Here is a 24,864-nt window from a genome sequence, read left to right as displayed (position 1 = left end):
CGGGCAGTAGCGGCACGATGCGGCCCAGGCACCCGCGGCGTGGCGGAGCCGCAGCCGCCTGGTGGGCCGCGCTCCTTCCCCCTCCCGGCGGCGGGCGGTGCCAGGCCCAGGCGGCGCCGACGTTGCTATGGCGACGGGCGGTGCGAGGCCGCGAGGGGGCGCTGTGAGCCGTTCTGGGTCGCAACCATCGTGGCGGTGCGTGTGGGGGTGAAACTGAAAGTGAAGGGCTCGGGCCGCGGCGAAGCGGGATTGAGTTGCTCGCCCCTTCCCATGAGCGCCTGAGCTACCCCGGCCTGAACATGTCGGATAGTTTCGACCGAGCTCCAGGTGCTGGCCGGGGCCGGGGTCGAGGAGGTGTTGCTCCCCTCAGTGGTGCGGGTGCGTCGGAGAGTGGTAGCGGTTCCCACAGCTCAGGCTCGGTCGAGCAGCAGCACAAAACGGACGTCTTCTTCCCGCAGCAGGAATCGTTGCGGCCTCCGAAGACGGCGCCGATAGGCACCGGAAACGCAGGTACTGGCCGCCGTGCAGCAGCCCCCTCCCCACCCTTCCGGAGGCCCCCAGTGCTGAACGTGTCGGGGAGCGGCCCCCTAAAGCACTCCCGTCCTTTGCGCGCACCGTCCTGCTCCTGCTTCGCTTGCTGCTCCGACACCTCCCCCCCATCCCCTTCGCCGTCACACTTGAGAGTGGAGCCCTGGGATTTCCCCTCCACCTCCCTCCGGCCTGGATGCGAGTACGCGTCCTTTCTCCCACCCCCCGCACCTAGGGGCTGAGAGGCCACCGTGGCCTGAAGGCCAGCGCTCCGCGCATCCCGGGCGCCTGCCTGGCTCCTCTCGGTGCTGCATGGAGATGAGCCGCGTAGGGGGCCTGGCAACTGTACTTTTCCTTAGATGAGCGGTCATATTTCTGGGCTGTGGACCTGTGCTCAAGTAAAGGTGTGATGTTGCGTTGCAGCCTGCTTGCAACACCTTTCTGTTCGTCCCTCTCTGTGCCCACGTATCTGTGTGTGTGTTTTATGTATTTGTTAATCTGACTGCAGATGGTCTCAGTCTTCCCTTTATTGAAGAACTCTTTAACTCTGGTCTAAAGGTTTGCCAAAAAATAAACTCAACCCAACAGTAACATAAAGCATTGTTTGTTGGTTAGCTTTTTCAGGTAGAGATTCTGTTTTCAATAAATTTAGGAGCTAATCTATAAAAGTAGATTTGGAAAATGTGGTTTAAAATATGGTTTCATTGATTTTTTTTTTTTTTTTTGTGGAAATGGTGTATGATGAACAATGATAGTTAAGTGTCTTTCAGGATATGTTAAAAATTAGCGATGTCTTCCACTTATTGACCTTCAAAGTCTTGCCTTTGCATCTGAAATCATGAAAAAACCCCACAAAACCAGCAAGCATATCATAAGAAGATTTACTAGTTTCTCAGGTTAGCTCTTTTAGAAAACATGTTTTCATGGGGGAGGAGAGGACTCTTTCCCCCTTTGTTTTGGTTGCCTTCACATGAACATTGTGTTCGCTTCCTGCCATGTAGAAAGGCATCTAGAATTTCTTAAAGTTATCCATATTTAAGAAAAACAATATATTTGAAGTATACTTGAAATTATGTTAATAGTATAAGTAAGAGTATATTTAAAGTCCAAAAAGTGATGTATTCTGTCTGTACTCTGTGTGAATGCATACTAATTTAGCAATTTCTAAGAAAACTGTTAACAAAAACTTTTCAGAACACCTGCAACAGGCAAGAATTCCATCTGGATCTCAAGATAAAGTTTCAGTTCATGATTCTGGACCAGAAATGGCTGAACCTCAGGTGGCTGTGGCTCCTGTGGTAACATCAAAGTTGTCTGTTAAAGCACCTGAGTTTTATCCATCAGGATACAACCAGAACTTCAATCAGAACTTCACAGTGAGTGTTTATCTTCTTCTTAGTATATGCCAATTTACTTATATTCAAATTAACAGTGTTTTCTTGAGATCTTGTGTATCGGATAACTTGAATGCTGTATTTGCCAAAGAGATTCCAAAAATTTGGGTGATAATCTTTAGAGACACAGTCAGAATGTTAAGTGATAATGAGTGAATATTATGCTGTGTGTGAGAGCCTTTAGTGTGGGATATTTTGCTAAAGCTTGCTGTAGATAACCACATTCCTTGTTGATTACACCAAGCATTGATTGCACCCAAGATGACAGTAAGCTGTCTTTTTGGCGACTGCCTCTGTTGTAGTTACATCTGCACTGCATTTTAAGTAAAAGCTTAGCTGCGTGCTTTTTCAGATTTCACAGGTTTTTGAAGCAAGTGTGGGAGAAAGCTTGAACTTTAGCTTTTCTAAGCACAGGCTTTGCCTTTCCTAAATTTATTGTGCCATGGGTATGATTGGCCATGACTGCCTAACTTTATATACCATCATGTGTCTTTTAATTCCTTCAGTGATATTATATCATCAAAAGGCAAAAAAAGTAGGGTTGGGCTCATTCCTAGCAGTTAACCTACCCACATATCTAATATGAAATATATTTCCAGCCAGACTAAGGGTAATCTCAGATCAGTATTGTAGATTGATCACATAATAAAAGTTGGTACTTCTTATTTCCTACTCCCGCTCCCCTTTGTCTTCCATATTATTGCTACAGTAATTCTACTCCAAGGAAGATCTATGTGAATTCTTGGACTATCCTTTTGTTATGCAAGCAGACAAACTCTGGTAATATATATAAATAGGTGGGAACTATTACTGTTACAAATACAATCATAGAATCATAGAATCGTTTAGGTTGGAAAAGACCTTTAAGATCATCCAGTCCAACCATTAACCTACACTACCAAGTGTACACTAAACCAATCAAGGGTAGACTAGACTAAACCATGTCCCGAAGTGCCACTTCTACCCGTTTTTTGAACACTTCCAGGGATGGGGACTCCACCACCTCTCTGGGCAGCCTGTTCCAATTCTTGACCACCCTTTCCGTAAAGAAATTTTTCCTAATATCCAACCTAAACCTCCCCTGGTGCAGCTTAAGCCCATTTCCTCTCGTCCTATCGCTAACTACTTGGGAGAAGAGACCAACACCCACCTCACTACAACCTCCTTTCAGGTAGTTGTAGAGAGCAATAAGGTCTCCCCTCAGCCTCCTCTTCTCCAGACTAAACAACCCCAGTGCCCTCAGCTGCTCCTCATAAGGCCTGTGCTCCAGACCCTTCACCAGCTTCGCTGCCATTCTCTGGACACGCTCCAGCACCTCAATGTCTTTCTTGTATTGAGGGGCCCAACACTGGACACAGTATTCCAGGTGCGGCCTCACCAGCACCGAGTACAGGGGGACAATCACCTCCCTGCTCCTGCTGGCCACAGCATTCCTGACACAAGCCAGGATGCTGTTGGCCTTCTTGGCCACCTGGGCACACTGCTGGCTCATGTTCAGCCGGCTGTCAACCAGCACCCCCAGGTCCTTTTCGGCCAGGCAGCTTTCCAGCCACTCTTCCCCAAGCCTGTAGCGTTGCATGGGGTTGTTGTGACCCAAGTGCAGGACCTGGCACTTGGCCTTGTTAAACCTCATACAGTTTGCCTCAGCCCATCGGTCCAGCCTGTCCAGGTCCCCTCTGCAGGGCCATCCTACCCTCCAGCAGATCGACACTCCCACCCAGTTTGGTGTCATCTGCAAAGTTCCTGAGGGTGCACTCAATCCCCTCATCCAGATCATCGATAAAGATATTAAACAAGGCTGGCCCCAAAACAGAGCCCTGGGGAACACCGCTCGTGACCGGCCGCCAACTGGACTTAACTCCATTCACCACTACTCTCTGGGCTCGGCCACCCAACCAGCTTTTTACCCAGCGAAGACTACTCCCGTCCAAGCCATGAGCTGCCAGCTTCCCAAGGAGAATATTGTGGGAGACGGTGTCAAAGGCTTTGCTAAAATCCAGGTAAATGACATCCACAGCCTTTCCATCATCTACCAGGCGGGTCACCAGGTCATAAAAGGAGATCAGGTTGGTCAAGCAGGACCTGCCTTTCATGAACCCATGCTGGCTGGGCCTGATCCCCTGGTTGACCTGCACTTGCCTGTTGAGTTCACTCAATATGAACCTCTCCATAATCTTTCCCGGCACCGAGGTCAGGCTGACAGGCCTGTAGTTCCCCGGGTCAAGTGATCATAAACTTGAACATATCAAGTGATAATAAACAGTTATACTGAAACAAATAGATTTTTTAATAACTTACAGAAAAATACTTGCTTTGAATGCTAAACATGGTGGTTTGGTGTTTTGAAGTTTTTTCCTCACCAGTAAAATCACTGTTATCTGGATGTTACCAGCTTTGCCAGCTTACTGAATAAAATCACTGTCCTGGATAATACAAGCCCATAGCCAATATACAACTGTTGACAAATGCCAATGTGAACATGCTTCAGTGAATGGATAATCTAGGGGGAAAAAAATACTACTTTGCCCTAGTACATGTTACATGTTTTCTATAAGTAAAGAAAAAAATGCCATTTGGAATGGCCTGTGCGTGCATACATATAATTACAAAGTTTTGAGGCCAGCAATGTTGCTTTTCAGCTGTTTTGCAAAAACACGCAAGCATGTGGGAGTTCCTGGTTGCTATGTTGTAGGAATATGCTATGAATATAAGTGACTTGTCTATTCATTAAAATAACACTTAATGCTAGCAAAACTTAGAACATTTATTTGGAAGTATGCTGCAGGGACCCTAATCTAATCGGAGTATACTAGGCACAGAATAGTGATGTTTCGGACTTCATAGAATCATAGAATCGTTTAGGTTGGAAAAGACCTTTAAGATCATCTAGTCCAACCATTAACCTCACACTACCAAGTCCTCCACTAAACCGATTAAGGGTAGAGTAGCAATTTCATGTTTCCTGGCTTGGTGGCTGGATTGTTTTTTAATGAAAGTAAAAACTAGGAATCATTAAGGTTGGAAAGGACCTCTAAGATCATCAGTCCAACCATCAACCCAACACCCCCATGCCCACTAAACCATGTCCCAAAGTGCCACCTCTGCCCGTTTTTTGAACCCCTCCAGGGATGGTGACTCCACCACCTCTCTGGGCAGCCTGTTCCAATGCTTGACTACCCTTGCCATGAAGAAATTTTTCCTGTTAGTCCTTCACTATTACAAAGTTTGGGTTTTTGTGGGGTTTTTTGTTTGTTTGGTTGGCTTTTTTACTTTTAACAACTGAATTAATTTCATAAACTGGGTCCACCTTCAATAAAAATAAGGAATTTAGCACACTTCACTATTACACAGATTTTCACTGTGAGTTTTAAAATTTGAATCAAAACAAAGTTTTGAGAAACTAATGTTTTTCTGACTTAGAATTAATACTTTGCTTTCATTTATAATGTTCCCTGGAATTTTTAGATCTGAAAACTCACATTTTTTTTGCGATTTATTAAGCATTTATTGGTTTAGAAATAATGTGTTGATTCCTTGTTTGATTATACATTACTGTAATTGCTATGTGTGTCCATATAACACTTGATTATTAGATTAGTTAATATCCAGTTAGTTCTGATACTCAAAATTATCAGTTACCTGTGAAGATGCTTTAAGGGGTACAGCATCCAAGGCATACTAGAATTTTCAGAAAAACTTTACCAGGACTTTGGGGAGGAAAGACCTCCATGGGATTCTCTGTTTGCATACAGCTGTCCATCCCATATGAAGTTGTGGATATCTGCAGTAGAATTGGTGACTAGATTTAGGTTTGGATTGCCAGTAGGAAATGTCAGACTTGTTCTCTGGCATGGGTATATGAGAATAATATGGCTGTCACTCCATCAGAAGGGCATAATGTTCTCACTTCATAGTTTTGGGAGTGAGATTTGTATTATTTTAGGTGGAATCTTCCCCCCCCCCCCCTTTAGTTTCTTCAACTAATTTCAAAAAGGAGGCTAAGCAGCCTCAGTGGTGGGTTTTATACTTTTAGCCAAGCATGAGGGTGCCACTTAACCTCATACAACATGAATAGGTGATTTTGTACGTGCAACAGTCTTTGTACTTTATTGTAAACTTGTTGAGTATGTATAATCTGAAGGAAAAAAACCAAAAGCTTGCTCCTAAGAAGTCTGAAGAAATCAGATCAATGATAAATCATTGGTGACTAAGTTCCTAAGTGGAGACATTGTGAATGCTTCTCAGGTATGGGAAAGTAGTAATTTGCACATGTACTGAAACAGAGCCTGAGAGCAGATTTGTCTCATGGATCTTTCTGTAGACTTTCTGGTTTTTACCTTTATGTAAATTAGAGGGATTTTAGTACCTGCTTAGCCTTTTCATTGTTATGTCTTTAAACTCATGAACTGACTCTTAGTAGAAGAGAGGCAAATCTGTTACCTTTAAGTTAGCTTGCATTTTTGTTGTGAATAATCCAGAATCCAGTCCTATAGTTATCAAACATAAAGGAGAAGGATTAGACAGTGTTGGCTTGACTGAGAAATCATTGAAATTAATGGAAAATTTCTAGTTGACTTTCATGGCTTTGAATCATAAATTTGTAATGAATGTGTAAACTTATAGCCTCCTATTAGCCAACTACTGTTTAAAAATAACCAAGAGGAATTTGCTTTACTTTCCCTTAGTTGATACAATACGTGGTGCTGTCTCCTCTGTTAAATCTTAAAATCTGCCAGTGAGAAACATGAATGGTTTATGTCTAGAAGTTACTGGACTAAATCTAATTAGTTTTTAAAGTATCGAGTGTTACTGATTTAGCAATGTACAACATATAATAATGTTTGAATTATTATTTTTTTTCTCCCATTTGTTCTGTTCCCTGGCATAGTTGCTAAAACCTAGACTGCCTTTGGAGTTGCCAACTTAGTATAGGTAGATGAATGTGGTGCTGAGTTTAGCCTCTGTGTTTAGCCTTTTAATTACAAAATGGGAAGAGGAGTATGAATACAGGGATGCTGATATACCAAATGGGATTGGAGCCCCTTCCAAAACAAGGACATTTTCCTCCAAGATTGAATTTTTATCAGGTGAGGATGTGAGGAAGATACCTTCCTCTCTGCTAAATGAAGATCTCGTAACAACCTGATGGCTGTCAGAAAGAGCAGCTTCTTTTACTAGCTACAACAATTGCATTCCCTGCAACCTGGCTGGAGAGTTTTCAAATGGGTTGTTTGGAGAGATGCTAGTTCAGCTGTATGTGACTAAGCTGCGGTTGTTGCACAACAATGTCATAGTTCTGTGGAACAAAATAGTTTAACTTTATTGTACAGAACTTTTACTGGGCTATTTGAAATTGCCTAGTAAAAGTTGATTTCCTTTAGAGAAATAGAATATTTAGCAAGTTACACAGAAGCCTGTTAGCTTTTATTCTTTGGCTTCATAAGCTCCAAACTGTTAGAACCGTGGAATAATTTAGGTTGGAAAGGACCTCCGAAGTTCCTCTGGTCCAATCCCAAACTCAAACCAAAACCGACTTGGATCAGGTTGTTGAAGGCTTTATCCTTATGAGTAGTAACAATTTGCCACCATTTCCTTAAAACACTCCCCCCCCCCCCCCTTAATGTGGTGGGCCACATTAAGTAACTTTGTCTTCAGTATTATTCACTGGGCAAATATTCTACTTAATTAAACATCATAAGAAATCTTTCTAGTTTTTCTTCCGTTATATTGATGTGTCCCTCATTAGCTTAAGTTGTATACCCTTACAACATGGGTCTTTGAAGAATTTTGGAAAATCTGCATTTTTCCCCACACATTCTTCACAGGTTGTGAAACTAATGTCAATACTTGATTTTCAGCAATGTGTATCTGTCTTTCTCCACAGTTCATATCCAGGGCTTTTATCTTTCACAGATCCATGTTGCCTCACAGTAGAGGAGAGACTGAGGTGTTTTGAAGATGGAAAGTAAAGGATATCCCCTCGTTAAGGGAGGGATGGTGGGGAGAAGGAGAAAATAATTATAAGCCTTATCAATGTATTTATGTCCACTAAGTAAAGAAAAAGTGTTTTATCATTTTTAGCTCAATTTTTCATTACAGTAGCTATATTTTAAATCTTTTTCATGTTAAATAGTAGATCAGTTGAGAATTCTGATATCCTGTATGTTACCCTTATGTCTTGAATCACTAATTATAAGTCAGTTCTTTAGCAATCCCTCTTTGGACTCCTGCTTGCACTTCTGAGATCTCATGAGAGATAATTTTCACAATCTTTTGTATAGTGTGACAAAGTGAATTATTTGTACTGTGTTATTACTAGTTACATCACAAAATATGTTGCTTCCTATGCTATTCCTCTCATACTAGTATTGTAATCATCCAGAACAGCATTGACTTTAGAGACTGTTATATACATTCATTTTTGAATGGACAAAATTAGCAGCCTTCTGTTCCAGCAGCAGCAGCATAAACATTGATAAAGTGGTATTGTTCTAGTTCCTCCTTTCTTTAGGGAGCAGGTGTGTTTACTGTCTGGTTTTTAACCTCAGTAACTGCAGATTAATGCAATACCATTTGAATAGTTTCATTTCATGCCTTGTAGTCTTTCATCCATTGCCAAGAGATGCAAATTTGCTGACTTTAAAAGATCAGTTTTCCTGGCTATATTTTATACAGGGGAACACTACACTGTATTGTATTTCTGTAATTTCTCCCCCTCCTGCATATTTTGGAGCACATTTGTGCTCTATGTAAACTCAAAATATTTTGTTTCCAATTTTCAATTATTTTTCCTTCTACAGTTCATATATCTGCAGCACAGTTTGTGTGTGCATCAGGAAAGGGTGTTGAGCCTCAGTTTGGTAGTTTTATTCTTAACAGGTATACTTACTTGTTAGTTTGTTAGTTAATCTTACACCCAACTTGGCAAACTGATTTCTTTTTAATCTGTCTTTTGATGTGTTTTGCTGGGAGACCCTAATCTCTATAAAAACATGTTACCTAGTTCTTAAGATTATAGGACTACTGGAGCTTTCTGATACATTGAGGCCTGCACTCTCTAAAAATGTTTAAGTGAACAGTGTAATAAAGATCACTATCGAGTATGCAGAGCATCAGGAGTTACTCAAGACTAAGGGCTATATGGTTACTTCTGGAGATAGTAAGTGCAACAACTTTATTTTAGGTTCCTTTTAAATAGCTGGTATATTCTTTCACTGCTATAGGATTCTTCCTTTGAAGATGGATATGATGGCTATCTGACTTTGGCAGAATATGTACAAGGCTTCCTAAATCACCTCACCGAGCAACCAGGTTGTTTTGAAACTGAAATAGAGCAGTTTGCTGAAACACTGAATGGCTGGGTCGCTGCAGATGAAACTTTGCAAGAACTTGTTGAACTCATATATCAGCAGGTAGCCTGTGTATTCTGTCTTATAACATGGATGCTATGCCTGATACCTAGTATCCAAGATATGCATACTAGTATTATTTGTTATATCATTGTACCTATATAGTATTTTAATGGTTTGAATTTTTCTTTTTAGACTGAAACATATAGGGAAAGATTTCTCTTAATAAACTGAAATGATAGCTCAAGTGTGGGATACTTGGCTGGTTGATAAATTTCCCTGATTTACTCTGTTTCCTTTTCTGTGTATTTGAATCTCCCGGGTCACATACTAGAGTTGAAATTACAGCAGTTAGGAGTTAGATTTGAATTGTTGGATTTATATAGTAGAGACTGAAGAAACTCTTAAGCAGTGTCAGTTGTACATTTTTATTCTATCCTACAAAAAATTCTTCATAATACTTAGATATTTTTCATTCCTTGGTATTTAAAAAAATAAATTTATACCTACTGTACACATTGCCCTTTGGGAAATGCTCTTTTACTGACAGGCTTTGTTCTTCATTTGGAATTGTACCTATTTCAGAACAGCATAATTGGAAAAAAGGAAAGCTAGTCTGCTGGTAACTAGGTCCAGTGCCATTGATGGCTATGGAAATGAGGACAGAGACCTTGAATTGAACTCTGTACTAATTGGGGGAGCCATTGGAAAGAACAGCTTAATCTGTGTTGCTAAGCAAATGAGCTGCTGTTACTGTCTTCTGGGCTTGCTGCAAAGAATGAAGTCACACTTGTGCTTGCTATTTATTACATTGGGTGTGTCTCACTTTCCTGAGTTGCTTTCAAATTCTACCTTGAAGAATGTAAACTTTATTCACCTTTTAAGTGCAGATACTTGCAGAATTTTTTTACTGTGAAATAATCTGGGGTATGTAGAAGCTGTGTGACTGGTCATTGTACATAACTGTAGATTCTTAAGTTTCTTATTATAATACAGAATTGATGCAGATTTAATTCGGAATAGTTTAGTTAGATGTTGAGATTACCAGTGCTGTGTTTGGCAGCATCATTTTCCCATCCTTTATTTGGACACATGGAGAATAGTTAATAAAAGATTAAAATATCCCATATAACTTCATTGGAAGAAAAAAAGAGGAATTTATCTTATTTATAACTTCATATATGTTAAATAAATTGACTCTCATTTAATGTAAGTCTTTTAATGTTGTTTCTTCTTCTCTCCCCCTATATAAAACAAATCCAACGTTAGGGTTGGCTGTGCCTTCCTTAACTGAGAAGCATTGAGTGTTATCAGTCTGAAATATAACAATTTTATGTGAAAAATAAAACTTGGCTCAGTGCAAAATGCTGTCCTAGTATCCAAAAGCATATGATATTAGCTTTGTTGTATGTCAGGATATGATAGTGTTTGAGTGTTAGTCAACTATGCTTATTATTCTTCTGTCTTGAGCTTCTGTTCAAGTATCTGTTTCCTTGTCCTGGTTTATCACAAAACATCAATTAAAATTGCTGAAGTGTGTTCATAAGCATCTGCTTCAGTGATGTTTGAGCAGATTTACAGATGCTAGGTTTGTGAAGGAAAAAGGCTAAAATGAAAGAAACCCAAGTCCTGTACAGTCTTCCCTTCATCTGTGTATCAAGTATCTTAGCCTGTCCATAAGAATTAATTATCTACTTCACCCTGTTCTTCCTAATCCATGTCTCAACAGAGTGAAGTGCCAGTTCTTTTGTTTTCCAAAAGCTGAACACTCTGACTTCATGGCTTAAGAACCTTGACTGTTGTCTAGTTAATACAGTGGATTGTTGCTGTTACAGCAACTAAAATTTCTCAAGATGTGTATTGGTAGACTAGCCTTCATGCTTAGATGAAGACTTTTTTTTGAGTCAGAGATAAGATGGGATTACCAAGCAACAATAATTCAGGGAAGACATTATTGCACTATAATGATTGATTATTAAGATGATGTGAAGTGGTTTTCTTTGGTGTCTGTGTGCTGTGCCAGGTCATAATACCCAAAATTGAATTGTTTCAGTATTTGATGCAACCAGAAAGACAGACCACCTAATTGGGAAGATAATGGTTTTAAAAAAAATACAGATGAGGTTTGAAGAAGTTGTGGGTTTTGGTTGTGTGGTGTTTTGGTGGGTTTTTGGCTTAGGGTTTTTTGTTTGTTTGTTTTGTGGTGGTTTTGGGTGGTGTGTTGTTTTTTGGGGGGTTTTTTTGTGGTGTGTTTTTGTGTTTGAGATTTTTGTTTGGGTTTGTGGGGGGGTTTGGGGTTTTTTTGTGGGTTGTTTTGGTTTTTTTCTTTTAGGAAAGAGAAGTGTATTTTTAAGTGATGTATTTTGCCTTATAAAAAGGGGGGCACCTCTTCTAGTCCAAGCAACTGATTGAATCAAAGCACAAAAAAGCTCATTAGCTATTTCATATGCCTCTTACTGGAGACTAAAGTCGATTTGACTATCTTAATTACTTTAATTTGTTGTGTCTTCCAAAGATACCTCAGTTCTTTCCAGAAACGTTATGCACATAGTACAGTTACATTGAGTGCATATTTTCCTCTGCCTATAGAAGGTAACTAGCTATAATGCATTGATATGCTAATGGCAAGATGTTTTTTTCAAACATGTTAGAAGCAGAAACATGCAAGCACATCTGTAGCGCTGATAGATGATCAAGATGTAAAAGGAATGCTCAAAGATGATAAAGCCAAAGGAGTTTAATGAATTCTTAGCATTCCTGGGTTTTTTTGGCAGAGCTGATCGAGTTACTTAGACCAGAGACTCTTTTCACTGAAACTGTATCTGAGGAATAATCTCAAATTCAAGTCTTGTTAGAAGAGAGTTCAAAAGAAATGAACAGTAATAAATTGCCAAAATAAGGGGATGTTCTACTTTAAGCTCTGAGAGGTTGAATGTAGGCATTAATGAATTCCCAATTACTTGAAAATTCCAAGAGGTGGAAAAAAATATCAGATTTAAAGAAAAATATTTTTCAGACAGTGTATAACTTAGGTGGTGGCAACAAAATTCCGCAACAAAATTCCACAACATGTTTTTAGATAAAAGTATAAATGTTCAACAGTAACAGGATTTGGGTTTTTTTAAAAGGAAAAAAACCCCAAAACCAAACCAAAACAAAAAAGGACCCATCAAGAGCTATTAACTGTACTGATACAGTTTTAACATCTGAATCAGGAGTTTGCTATTCTGCAGTTTGCTGGAGCATGTACAGGAGAAAGTATTTATCTTTACTTGCAATGTTCTTGTGCTCTTTCCTTGAGCATTCACTGCTGCCAAAAATAGATTGTGGGATAAATAGCACTTAGACTGAATGAAGGTGATTGATCGATTTATTTATTTTGTTTTAATGCACTTATCGCACCTTGAGAGAGTGCATGTCCTTGAAAAAGTGTCTTAATGTCCACTGTTGATGACTCTTTTTTGGTGCATAAACAGTTTGTAAGTGACTTTCAGACACTCTTTGGTGTAGGTCACAACTGAGAAGTAGAATTGAGGACACGTGGCATAATGGTGGTTGTTTTCTTAAAGCCACAAAATCACATAATGAACTTTTAAGTGCTGAAATGCATATAACAAAGTGTTGATGAGATATAGTAATTATTAATCTTCTCTTCAGTTGTCTAGTCAACTGTTGCTAAACACAGTTTTCCAAAAAGCTTTTGAAGATATTTCCTGATAGCCTAATCATGACTTTTATGAATAATTTATTTTTCCACTTTTATTTTGGAAGGCCACATCTGTCCCAAATTTTTCCTATATGGGAGCACGGTTGTGTAACTATCTATCTCGCCATCTAACCATTAGTCCACAAAATGGGAACTTCCGACAGTTGTTACTTCAAAGGTCAGTATCAGCATGTCATTTTAAGCCTGTTACTTTCTCAGGTTGTCTTCCCCTTTTGTATGTAACTCTTAACATAGTGTGCAAAGAGGTACATATTTAACATAGAAGTTTAGAGTGAGGATTATTAAAGCACAGGTACATTGTGGATATTGAATACATATATTTTAAAATATTTTTATATTTTTTAATATGGAAATAGGACTAAATTTGGGATTCTGTAGGTTCTTTTGAACTGAGTATATTAGACTGATACTAAATTACAGGGTAAATTTGAAAGCTAGTCAACTTTAAAAGTATACTAAATGTACATATATGTACTGTCCTTGTCCTCTGACTCTTGCCAGGACTTATTTCATTGTGTTTTTTCTTTAATTACTTTTCTGGCTGGAGTTGCTGTGTAAGGTTTATTCATTGATTGGCTAACTAATTTTACACCTACGAAGTAGATGCATAAAATCCAGAAGGATAAATTTCTTCAATTTTCAGTTACTACAGAATTTGGGGGCTTACGGTTTAATAATGATTAGACTTCATAGTTGACAAAAATGCAACGTTTTTTAAATTGATGTATTTCCTTTTAAATCTTACTGTATGACATTTGAAGGAGTAGTACACTTTAATACTTCAGAATTCTTTAGAAATTAGCCTTTTTCTTTAAGGATTTTTGGCTTTCTAAGCTTCAGACTAGCTTCTTATTTTAAAAGTTTCACTTAGTCCAACTATATTTAGGAGCAAAGGCATGATAAACTTAGATCATCAAAATGCATTGCTGTTAATCGGGAGCGGTACCTTATGGAGAAGTTGAATTTCTTTTTTTTTTTATTTTCCTTATCCCAAAGCAGATGAGCCTTTTTGCCTTCAAAATTATCACTTTTATCTGTTTTTTTGTTTGTTTTTTTAACTATGTTTGTTACTTGAACAATACCATGAAGGAAATCCCTGTTAATGTTGGATTATCTGATTCCTGGTTTTAAAGCCAACCCAATAGATAACATTCCTTTTAGCACCCTGAAGCCATAAATTTAAAATTGCTTCTGTTTTTATTGCTAATATGGATGGAAGGGGGGGGGGGGGGGAGATAAACAAGCTAACAATATGAATACAGAGAACTGCTGTTTCTCAGCCCAAGTTTCTACTTCAAATTTTTTATTTCAACTCCTTAGATTTTTCAGTTTCTCGGGTATTTCTTAATCTATTACATAACCATTGAGAATACATTGGAGGTTGTCTTGCTCTCCTTTTTATTTCAAATATTTTTTAATTCTGTTTTTGAACTGCTATGTGAACTTGTATATTTTTGACACAGTTTTTTGAATACTAGAAAACTACTTCACTGCCATGTTATCTTAATCCTCAGTATTTGCATTTATATCTAAATTATGCATCACTGTCACTTAAAATGGTGGGATAAAGAATTTATCGAATAAGTGTAAAGGCATCTAAGACAATGTGGGTAGCACCCTGAAAGGGGGAAAATGTCTTTCAAAGTATACCTACTTTATTTCTGTTGATGTTTGGCTGTCTATGTTAAACTTCCTAGACCCATATTCTAATATATAAACTGTGTAACTGTCTTTTAATTTTTACATGTTGCAATTTGCTCTATTTCATTTTGCTGTCTCGGATATCTCAGTGCTTGAAAACACAATCATGTAAACATACATATTCACCTAGAAGGACAAAAATCCCCATTGCCTTTGTGAAGTCCTCTCACTTCCTTCACAAATCATACTTCCTACCATTCAGCATTTAATAGTTTTAATGCAGTGAATAAGTTCTTAGCATTCTATTAAATAAGTAGCATGTTACATATGTTGGGATGTCTACAGATTATATGACTTTTGTTTTAATGTTTTCAGGTGTCAAACAGAGTATGAAAACAGAGATGAAGCTGCCAAAGGAGATGAGACTACTCAAAAACAATTTCATGCCTTTGTGTTGTTCTTAGCTGAACTTTACCTTAACCTAGAGGTAAGAAGAAAGTTGCATGTCAGATGGTTCTTCATTATTTTTTGTTGTGTTTAGGTAAACACTAAAATGGAATATCATTTGAGGTGTGTGTTTTGGGTTTGGTTTTTTTTTTAAAGGGAGAGGGGAATAAAGTAAAAGAACTTTAGAACAGTTTCATTATAATGTGTGTCCAAGAAACAGATAAACAAAAAAGGACAGGATCATCAGAAGAGAAATGTATAAAGATTTAAAAAAAAAAAAAAAAAAAAGGAAGAATTCATAAAAAGAACCAAATGAAAATAAGCTTTTGGTATTTTCTTTGGTCTGGTAAAACCACTGGATTACTACGCTTAACCAACATAGGAAATGTTAAAACCTAGCAGAAGCAGATCAGGATCAATAACCCATGTAATTTAGTATTCAGCCATTAATAGGAGCTATTATCAAATGCTTGAGGAAGGTGTGGGAATCTTCAAAATGAGCAATTAAAAATGCAGACCTCTAAAGATATTTCTTCTGAAGGTTGACTCCTTGACTTATGCATGAAGCATGAAATCTTTATTTAGATTAGGTTTTTGTATGATATGTACCAAAAAGTGTATGTACACATAAAAATTCTTTGACTCATACCTGTGAGTTCAGTAAGTTCAATAACTGCTGTAGTGTCCTTAAAAATATATTTTTGACTGGATTATTTCAAAGGTTTGACTTAAGCAGACACTATAAAAATGTTCTGCTGGCATGAGGGAAGAAAACTCTGGCTCTTCCATTTTTTTGTTCATAAGTGGGCCTTGAAATCTAATTTTCACTTTCTAGAAGTAAAAAGGAAGCTTTCCAAAGGGTTTGGGGGAGGGGGAGTTGTCCAGTTTGGTGGAGTATACCGTTTATTTTTAAACCATTGTCTATAATTTTTAAATATATAAAGAGTGCCTTCTAGAAGTAAGCTACTCTACAGCTGTAGAGAATGTATAACGTAGAATGGGAAAGAACATGGGATTCTGAGAATTTGGGATGATGTGGACCACTTGCCAGGCATTTTGCAGCTTTTCTTAGCAATTTATTAGCAAAGAAACAAAATGCCAGACAGGCATTGTTATGTATATGACAGAATTGTAAGGATACTACTCAGTCTGTGTTCTTAGAATAGTTACAGTATTTGGCATATTCTTCCAACTGAAGAGCTCAACTATGTTAATCTCAAACCAAATCATACAGCATTTGTGAGAGAAAATGTGGCTAAATTAATTTATAAAACTTAAGTCTTTTAAATGTGGCTTGTTTTTTTTTTTTAAATATATTTTGCAGATTAAAGGAACAAAGGGACAGGTAACACGAGCAGAAATTCTTCAAGAAGGCCTTCGAGAATTACTAAATGCGCTCTTCTCTAATCCTGTGGATAATAATTTGATATGTGCAGTGAAACTGCTGAAGGTGAGACAGTAGTTTTAAAAGAAAAAAAAAAGTTTTTCATTTTTAAATATATCATATATCATCATAGCTCATATGCTTCCATGCCCTGCGCATGCTTTAACTGGATGCCTCAAAAAAGAAATGAGCAATGCATAAAGTCAGTGGGTTGTGCTTCTGGAACACATAAAGTGTAGGTGACAGTGTCTTATGAAAGTATTTCTTGTCACAAAGATGAGAATTTTTGCATATCTAAATGAAGTGCTTGAAGATTGGGAAAAGAAAGTGGAGAGGCTTTGGATAATGGGAAGAATGTTTTTTTCAAAAAGCCCTACTAGACAAGGAAAGGTATGCAGGGAGCATTATGTTTCTTTTTGAGACAATGGATGTACCTTCAGACCTATGGGAGCAGTGGAGGAAACAAAACTGCAAATGAGGAAATATTTATGGGCTTTTATGCATTACATCATTAGCAGAGCAAGCTGTACTCTTTTTTTTTTTCCTTAGTACCGTTATGAAATTGAGCAAACAAAAAAAAGTAATGTACTAATCTAAAATGCAAGGCCATTTGTGTACATATAAGAGCAGTAGAACTGAAGCCAGTTGAAGGTGCAAAGGCGTAAGTAATCCCTTTACCTCTCCTTTTGCCACTTCTGGTGTGGGAGAAAACTGTAACCAACTTGAATGAATTGTGGGGTTTTGGGTATGTTCTCTGTTCTGAAGGACACTCGGCAGTTAGGGTTTATCACTTGAGGGGGTGTTTTTTGCAGCAAAAGGTTCTTTATATCAGTTATTTCCTACTGTATTGTCTGCATCATTACTACTGTAGAAATATTTCGCTTTCATGATAAGAAGATGAGCCTCTTTGCTCTTAAGTTTTACTTAGGGAAAAAATATTGTTAGGCTCTATGCAGGGAGAAACTTTTATCTTCACAAGCCATGCTTATACTCATAGTTGGGAAGACAGTTTATTTTAGGAATGAAGGTCAAAAGCTAAACAGTACTTTTGTGGAGTTTTGTTTCTGTTTTTTTGTGGTTGGTCAGTTTGTTTTTCCTCATTCTTCCCCCTTCCTCCCACTCTATAATTTTTTTTCAGACTCTTCAATCTTAAATTCCAATTCTGGGAGCTTCTTTTGATATGGTGAATAGGGAAGAAAGGTTTTGCATCCTCCAATTTAAACCCTTCAAATGAAGTTTGGGTGCTTTAAGCAGGTTGCTTCATAGCCAGTGTGAGGTCATGTTCAACAAGCATATTCACTCCTGCAGTCAATCCTTATGTTGAAAGTGCTTCCCTGAGGCAAGGCCCACTGAAGTACCTTTCAAAAAGTACACAAATCAGGAAACTTTCCAATGCTGCTGTGTTTTCTGATTGTTCTCCAAAGAAGATGGAGGGCTCACTATTTCTGTGAATATTCACAGAAATATTTATTTGGCTTCAGTGTCCATTGCAGAATACAGGACGGTTTTGTGGGTTTTTTTTGCTTTGTTTTTTGTGTGGTGGTGTTTTGTGGGGTTTTTTGTTTGACTGTTGGTGTTTGTTTTGTTGTTTGTTTTTTTTTTAATGCAAGTGTTTCCTGATGTCTCAAAGTATCTACAGATACACTCCAACATTTGTAGCTAGACTGGGCTACCTCATGAAACCTTGGTTTCACTACTGAAGCAATAAATGTCTCCTGTTGTCCTTTCCATTTAATATAGTGATAGATACAGGTTTTTCACTTCTTTGCTTTGCAATATATGTATTTTTAATTAAACCTTCTTGGTGCTGTTATCTAATTACCTAGGATCAAGGCAGGACTGCAGTAGAAAACTGGGAATGTGAAACAAGTGCTGACCAAGATGCTTGCTTTTATCTTTGCATTTTATTCCTTTGTATCATCAGATGCAATTCCAAGCGGTTTTGGGTCGTGCAATATTTATTCTGAATAGGTCAGGAATTGCTATTAACTTTGACCGTAGTGGCAAACTAATTTTTCCTAGTTTAACTCTTATCTCCTCCTGTGCAATTATTGGGTAATGGAGTACCTATTCTTAACAGAAAAGGCTTTCATCCACAGCAGTTCTAGACTGTCTGCTGCTAAAGTGCTCTCAGCAGCAGCTTCAGTCTCACAGCTTTTATGTGTCCTGGTTTCGGCTGGGATAGAGTTAATTTTCTTCCTAGTAGCTGGCATAGTGCTGTGTTTTGGATTTAGGACCAGAAGAATGCTGATAACACACTGATGGTTTAGTTGTTGCTGAGTACTGCTTATGCTAGTCAGGGACTTTTCAGCTTCCCATGCTCTGCCAGGCACACAAGAAACTGGGAGGGGGCACAGCCAGGCCAGCTGACCCAAACTGCCCAAAGGGCTATTCCATACCATATGACATCATGCTCAGTATAGAAACTGGGGGGGGGTTGGCCGGGGAGCAGCGATTGCTGCTTGGGAACTCACTGTTCATTGGTCGGCAGGTGGTGAGCAATTGCATTGTGCATCACTTGCTTTGTATATTATTATATTATTGCTACTACTATTTTACTTTATTTCAATTATTAAACTGTTCTTATCTCAACCCAGGAGTGTTTCTCACTCTTACTCCTCCGATTCTCTCCCCCATCCCACCAGGGCAGGGGGAGTGAGCGAGTGGCTGCGTGGTGCTGAGCTGCTGGCTGGGGCTAAACCACGACATTATGTATTAAAACTCAGGCTGGCTTGGTCAGATAATTCTTGGCTCCTCCTATATATACCCAGATGAAATTCTCTGGTATGTCTGATGCTAGCTATGTTGACTGAAGTCTTTCTAAAGCTTACTAACCTATTGTTATTCTCAGGTAAGCCTGTGGCATCATCTGCAAAAGCATGGTCTCTTTTTTTCATAGCATGTACTTAAAACAATTAAGACCTTACAAATGCTGTTAGTCCTTTCAAACAGGATTCAGAATGTCGCAATATTTCTGTGTCGACGTGACCAAAGTAACGGTATGGTCAAATGCAATCTCCATGTCCCACTGATGTGCAACTTCAGAAAGATGAAGTGTAACGATTTTTCACAAGAAATCACTGCAATATTAAAAAAAAAACTTGTTACATGTATGCATTTTGTTGTAATGTGACTGTTTCATGGTGCAATTAAATTGCTGGAGAGTTGTTTCAAAATCATGTTTCAAGACTGAAAGGAGGGAAGTGGCTGTGAACTTCTAGGCAACATAAACATTGGCCATAGAGTTACCATACTGTCTGTAGTATAAAATAAACTATTTACAAGGTCTGTTAATCTGTTTAGCAAAAAGATGTAGGAGACTGGGATCTTCAACCCTCAGGTAGTCGCACAATGCATCTAAATGTTACGGATTGTTACAGTATCTCTTCTGTTGACAGTTTCTTAAAGTTTTATAACTTGCTTAAAAAAAAAAAAAAAAAACCCCAAACTAATCCCTTGTCTTTAGTTGACAGGCTCAGTTTTAGAAGATGCCTGGAAAGAAAAAGGAAAGAACGATATGGAAGAAATGATTCAGAGAATTGAAAATGTTGTGTTGGATGCAAACTGTAGCAGGTGAGAAGATAAATTTATGTGCAGTGTTTTGTTTTTATACTAAACAGAACACCTTAAAAATCTTCAAGAATAATGAACATGTCCAAAACATTACCTTAAAAACTTTAATTTATGAAAAGTAAGGTGATATTTGGGTCACTTGCCATGTAACAAAAAGTAATTTTCAATGGGGGGGGGGGGGGGGGGCTGTTTGTTTCATTTTTGGTTTTGTTTTGTTTTTTATCTTTTACTAGAGATGCATGTTCCACTTAATGAGATAGTGGTGTTTTTTTGGTTTGTTGTTGTTTCTTGGGGTTGTCTTTTGGGGGGGGTGTTGGGGTGGTTTTTTCCTTTTTTTTGTTGGTTTTTTGTTTTGTTTAAACCTTTAGGTGTTGAAATCTCCCTTAAGTGCTTTAGGCTCTAAAAGCATGTATAAATACAAAAATACAATAGTGGTGATATCTCATAGTTTATACTTTTAAATCTGAATTTAACAGCATTAAATATAGTATACAAATCACTATAAATGTAAGAGCAAAATAGATTTTTTTTTCTTTTTTTTCTTTTTTTTTTTTCTCCTCCTGGAGAATGTACCTTTTTGGCAGGTTCTTACTACAGGCTGGAAAAGAATGAGTGGTTGGCTAATGTATTCTGCTTCTCAATTTGCAATCAACTGCATGAGGTTATCTCGTTATGCTGTGTTTCATCCTCAGCTTCTTGCAAACTTACTAAAAACCTATAGAGGGTTCAGACATTGTGACCTGATCTCTTGCCATATGGAGGGGAGGACAGCAGGTAGCTGGTAGTATATGTTGGTTGTAATTTAGCTGCCTCCCAGGGAAGATGAGGAAAATATTGCTTCAGGAACCAGAGAAAATAGCACAAGCCCAAGACTTTGAAGACACAGAAGCATGAACCTCTCTTAATAGAGGAAACAACTGAAGATTTTTTTTTCTTTTTTTTTTTCCCCTTAATGAGACTCACCGAACTTTTCTCCATGGACTTGCTTAAAAGAAGAAAGCAATTTCTCTTATTTTAGGGATTAAATGGGTGGTGGCATCTAATGTGTTGGAGACGTTACTTTTCATTGTTGACTACAGAATTTCAATGTGATTTAGAGCGCTAAAGTAGAAGCATAATTAAAATACAATTTGAAGATCACCCCCTGTTTTCCTCAGTACTGTCCTTTAAGAAAAGGATTTGTTCCTCAACTTGTGCTGCAGGTTTGGTATCTTGATTTAAAAACTATAGCAATTTCTATTTCATATAGACTCCTTGCTCCACCACAGAGGAAGTGGAGAGAGTGTCTCGTAATTGAGGGACACATAAAGCATCTAGACTTGCAGAAAAAAAAAAAACCCCTAACTCAAAATTATCTGTAGGCTGGACCAAATTTTGTCCTTTTTGGAGCTTTTTTTGAGATTTAGCTATCTAGTATATGCAAGATATAGCCAAGTTATTGCTTAGCACAAAACATTCTAACTTTTGTGGTGCTCCTGTTTATTTCAGAGATGTGAAACATATGCTTCTGAAACTAGTAGAACTACGATCAAGTAACTGGGGTAGAGTTCATGGAACTTTTCCACATACAGAAGCTACCCCTGAAAATGACCCAAACTATTTTATGGTAAGAATGTACTGACACTTCAGTTCCTTAATTTAATGTGAATTTAACTTGATCCATACACAGTCACATTGCTGAAAGCTACAAACAGCTGTCTCTCTGAACACATATAACTTACTGTATAACTTTATTCTTAGAATGAACCAACATTTTACACTTCTGATGGTATTCCTTTCACTGCAGCAGATCCAGGTATGTCACAAGCTTAGTATACCTGTCTTCTCAATCTTCTTTTAAAAAGTACTTAAGTTTATGTCCTGTTGAAGTACATAAACAGTTGTTCTTAAAATATCTGAAACTCATACAACTTAAAAGACAAAATTATGTCTAAATTCTTGGCTTTGTGTAACGCATGCCTTATTCTGTATTAAAAGAAGGTAAACGTTTGAAATGGAGAATGTGCATTTGAGTTCATATAGGTGAGGAGAATTTGTGCCATAGTCCTCTTGGTCTCTCCAGGAAGCCAGAAATCTTCAAGTCGTCTTTTGTTTGTCAGTTGTTAGTAGCAAAAGGGTTTCTTTCTTCCTTGGTTTCTTAGTTTTCTATAATCTGAGCGCAACATGGCATGATATCATTTGAGGTAAAGACATCTGTGACTACCTTTACAGTTCTCTTGGAAGATAGGTATCATTCTTAGGGGTTGATTGATGTCCTGAGAAAACACTGTAGCAGGAGGTTTTTTCTATAATATGTTTCATGCTGTTTATGGTTTCATTAAATAGGCTATTTTCAAACTGTATAGATGTATGTTAATTTAGAGGACTAGTCTTATATATTACTTGGTCTCATTTTTACTATGCCAGATTACCAAGAAAAATACCAAGAGCTGCTTGAAAGAGAGAATTTGTTTCCAGATTATGAAGAAAATGGAACAGATTTATCAGGACCTGGAGATCAGTATGTTTTCTTTTTGAGTGATAGTGGTGTGGTGGTGGTTTGTTTTTTTGGTTGTTTTTTTTTTTTTTTTTTAACACTAGTTATTTTATACTGTAGACTTAGGAATCCAATCTTGACAAAAATGAAACTAAATAAGATTATTATTTAGCCCTACATTGGAAGTTATGTATTTGTTCAGGTGTTAAGTTGGTTTGTAATCACACAAGTTTGAAACAAACTTTATATTTATCCAACTGAGTAGAGCAATTAAATTTCAGATATTTTTGCACACGTACAAACATACTCTTCTGCATTTTTAAAAAAATAAATTTGCAAACAAAATGAAGCACCAGACCTTCAAGTGTTGGTAGTGAGGCAACCTGAATTCGACTGATGCGCATACATGTCCTAGCTAGAGATAATTACAAAATTTTCTGTGCCTTTCAAAGGGAGGAGGTTGTTAAGTTTCTCTCCTCAGGATGAGTAGTATTCCCTCAAGTAAATGGCTATTCAGTATTCCTGTAGAACAAGAAAAGCAACCTAATGGCAAAATGGGAAGCAATAGATGGGAATATAGTCTGAATTTCTGGCACTAGTTTATAAGAATTTGATAGGAAACCAGTAAAAGAAATACAGTTTAAAATAAATTGCTCTGAGCTTTGTGTACTTATCTGGTTGAAGGAGGACTTTCAGATCATGATTTGATACCCAAAAACACTTTCAGTGTTGTGTTTATGTGTGATAAGAGTGCTGGTCTGGATCGATATTTTTTTGTTAGTAAATTAGAAAACTTTTTTGATGGCACCTAGCTGAGGGGAGTTGCAGGAACTTTGGAAGATAAATTAGAGATGTCATCAGAAATCAACAAGCTCATACTGTGGAAAAAACTACTCTTGTGAATTGCTGTGCTTAGAACAAATTAAATGCAAAATGGAGACAGACAGCAGTTAAACACAGCAAATCTGAAGAGTGACATGTGGAAGACCGAGTCAACCTTCATGCAAGGTGACTGTGGAACCTTCTTTGAAGGCTTAAGAAAAGCTTAGACAAATCTATCCTGATCCTGTCAGCTATTTCTCATGACTGACATCAGGGAGAAGGGTTCTATGTTGAGTTCCTTCTCAAGTCTACACTTCTACAGGAAAGGAGGAAAAAATAAAATAAATATGTAGACAGCTTCTTTAATGCACAATGCTCAAGGAAAAAATACTTATTATACATTTCTGTGGCATTTATTGTGGTTTTGTGCAAAACACACCATTTATGGCCTCCGTGCAGATGAGACATACCAATTCCCTTGTTTGGAACTAAGGCACAGAAGATAATAAACTGGACGCCTGAAACTAATGCATGCTTTTTGAGAGTCAATAGCTGCTGACTTTTTTTTTTTAAGGCTGTTTAGAATTATATACACTATCATGTTCAAGCTACAACTCTGTTGTCCTAGTTTATGGTGATGAACACTCCAGTTGGACCTACAGAAAACAAGAAACACTCAAGTTGCATCCCAATAACCGTGAGGAGAAAGCAAGTTGTTAAGCTGGGAAGTGATGGGGATCACTTTACTTTGAGACTCTGTGGTAGTCTCCACTCTGTGCAATACTGATTATCATTAATGGGATCCAGTCTTTTCTCTGACCTAAATGAGATGGATCTTTTCTGAAAGACTGGTTACCATGTAATAGAAGGTAATATAATGCAGATGCAAAAGGGAGGTGAATTAAGGTTGCCTTCTTTCATATATCAACAAATAGGAATACAGGTTTTCTATATAAATATATTTTTCTGACTAGTGTGCAACCAAGACAGTTGATACAGTATTTGAACTAGGATGTTAACCAACCAAAATTATGCTAATATGATGCTAATTATGTTTTTTGTAAATACATCAGTGAAAATGCATTATTAAATTTTGGAAAGCTTGTATTGCATTATTGCATTTTTCTATCATCTTGGAAACTATTTCTGTCTTAGGCTGTCCACAGGTTAAAAGATGATCTAAAATGGTGACAAACACTGTAGCAATTTGTACATATCTGTGCTGCTTTGAGGTTTCTGTTTGTTTTTCCTAGTACCCATAATTTTCTTCTTCATCCCCTTTTAGTAAATGTCATAGTTAACCACTATTTACAAAGCTCTGTTTTATTCTTCACATCTACATAAATATTTCACCCATTTACTGTTTCTGAAAATCTGTACATAAACTTAACATTTTTGGTGGGGTTGTTTTTTTTGGGTTTTTTTTTAGGTATTTTGATGACCTTGATGACAAGATGGATCCAGAAATTGAAGAAGCATATGAAAAATTCTGTCTAGAATCAGAACATAAGAGAAAACAATGA

General features: G+C 37.7%; 1 protein-coding gene across 1 annotated transcript; it reads left to right on the top strand.

Moving 5' to 3' along the window:
- Nucleotides 1-299: 299 nt before the first annotated feature.
- On the top strand, nt 300-24,864 carry LOC142596508 (polyadenylate-binding protein-interacting protein 1-like). The gene is made up of 11 exons (XM_075725647.1): nt 300-510; nt 1,723-1,904; nt 9,146-9,334; nt 13,043-13,155; nt 15,015-15,126; nt 16,411-16,536; nt 19,937-20,043; nt 21,532-21,649; nt 21,784-21,838; nt 22,450-22,543; nt 24,771-24,864. Exons 1-11 carry the CDS (start codon nt 300-302, stop codon nt 24,862-24,864), a joined length of 1,401 nt encoding a protein of 466 aa, XP_075581762.1.

This window comes from Pelecanus crispus, chromosome W, assembly GCF_030463565.1.
Source record: "Pelecanus crispus isolate bPelCri1 chromosome W, bPelCri1.pri, whole genome shotgun sequence".
Taxonomy (NCBI): Eukaryota; Metazoa; Chordata; class Aves; order Pelecaniformes; family Pelecanidae; genus Pelecanus; species Pelecanus crispus.
This window is presented reverse-complemented; position numbering and strand designations above follow the sequence as displayed.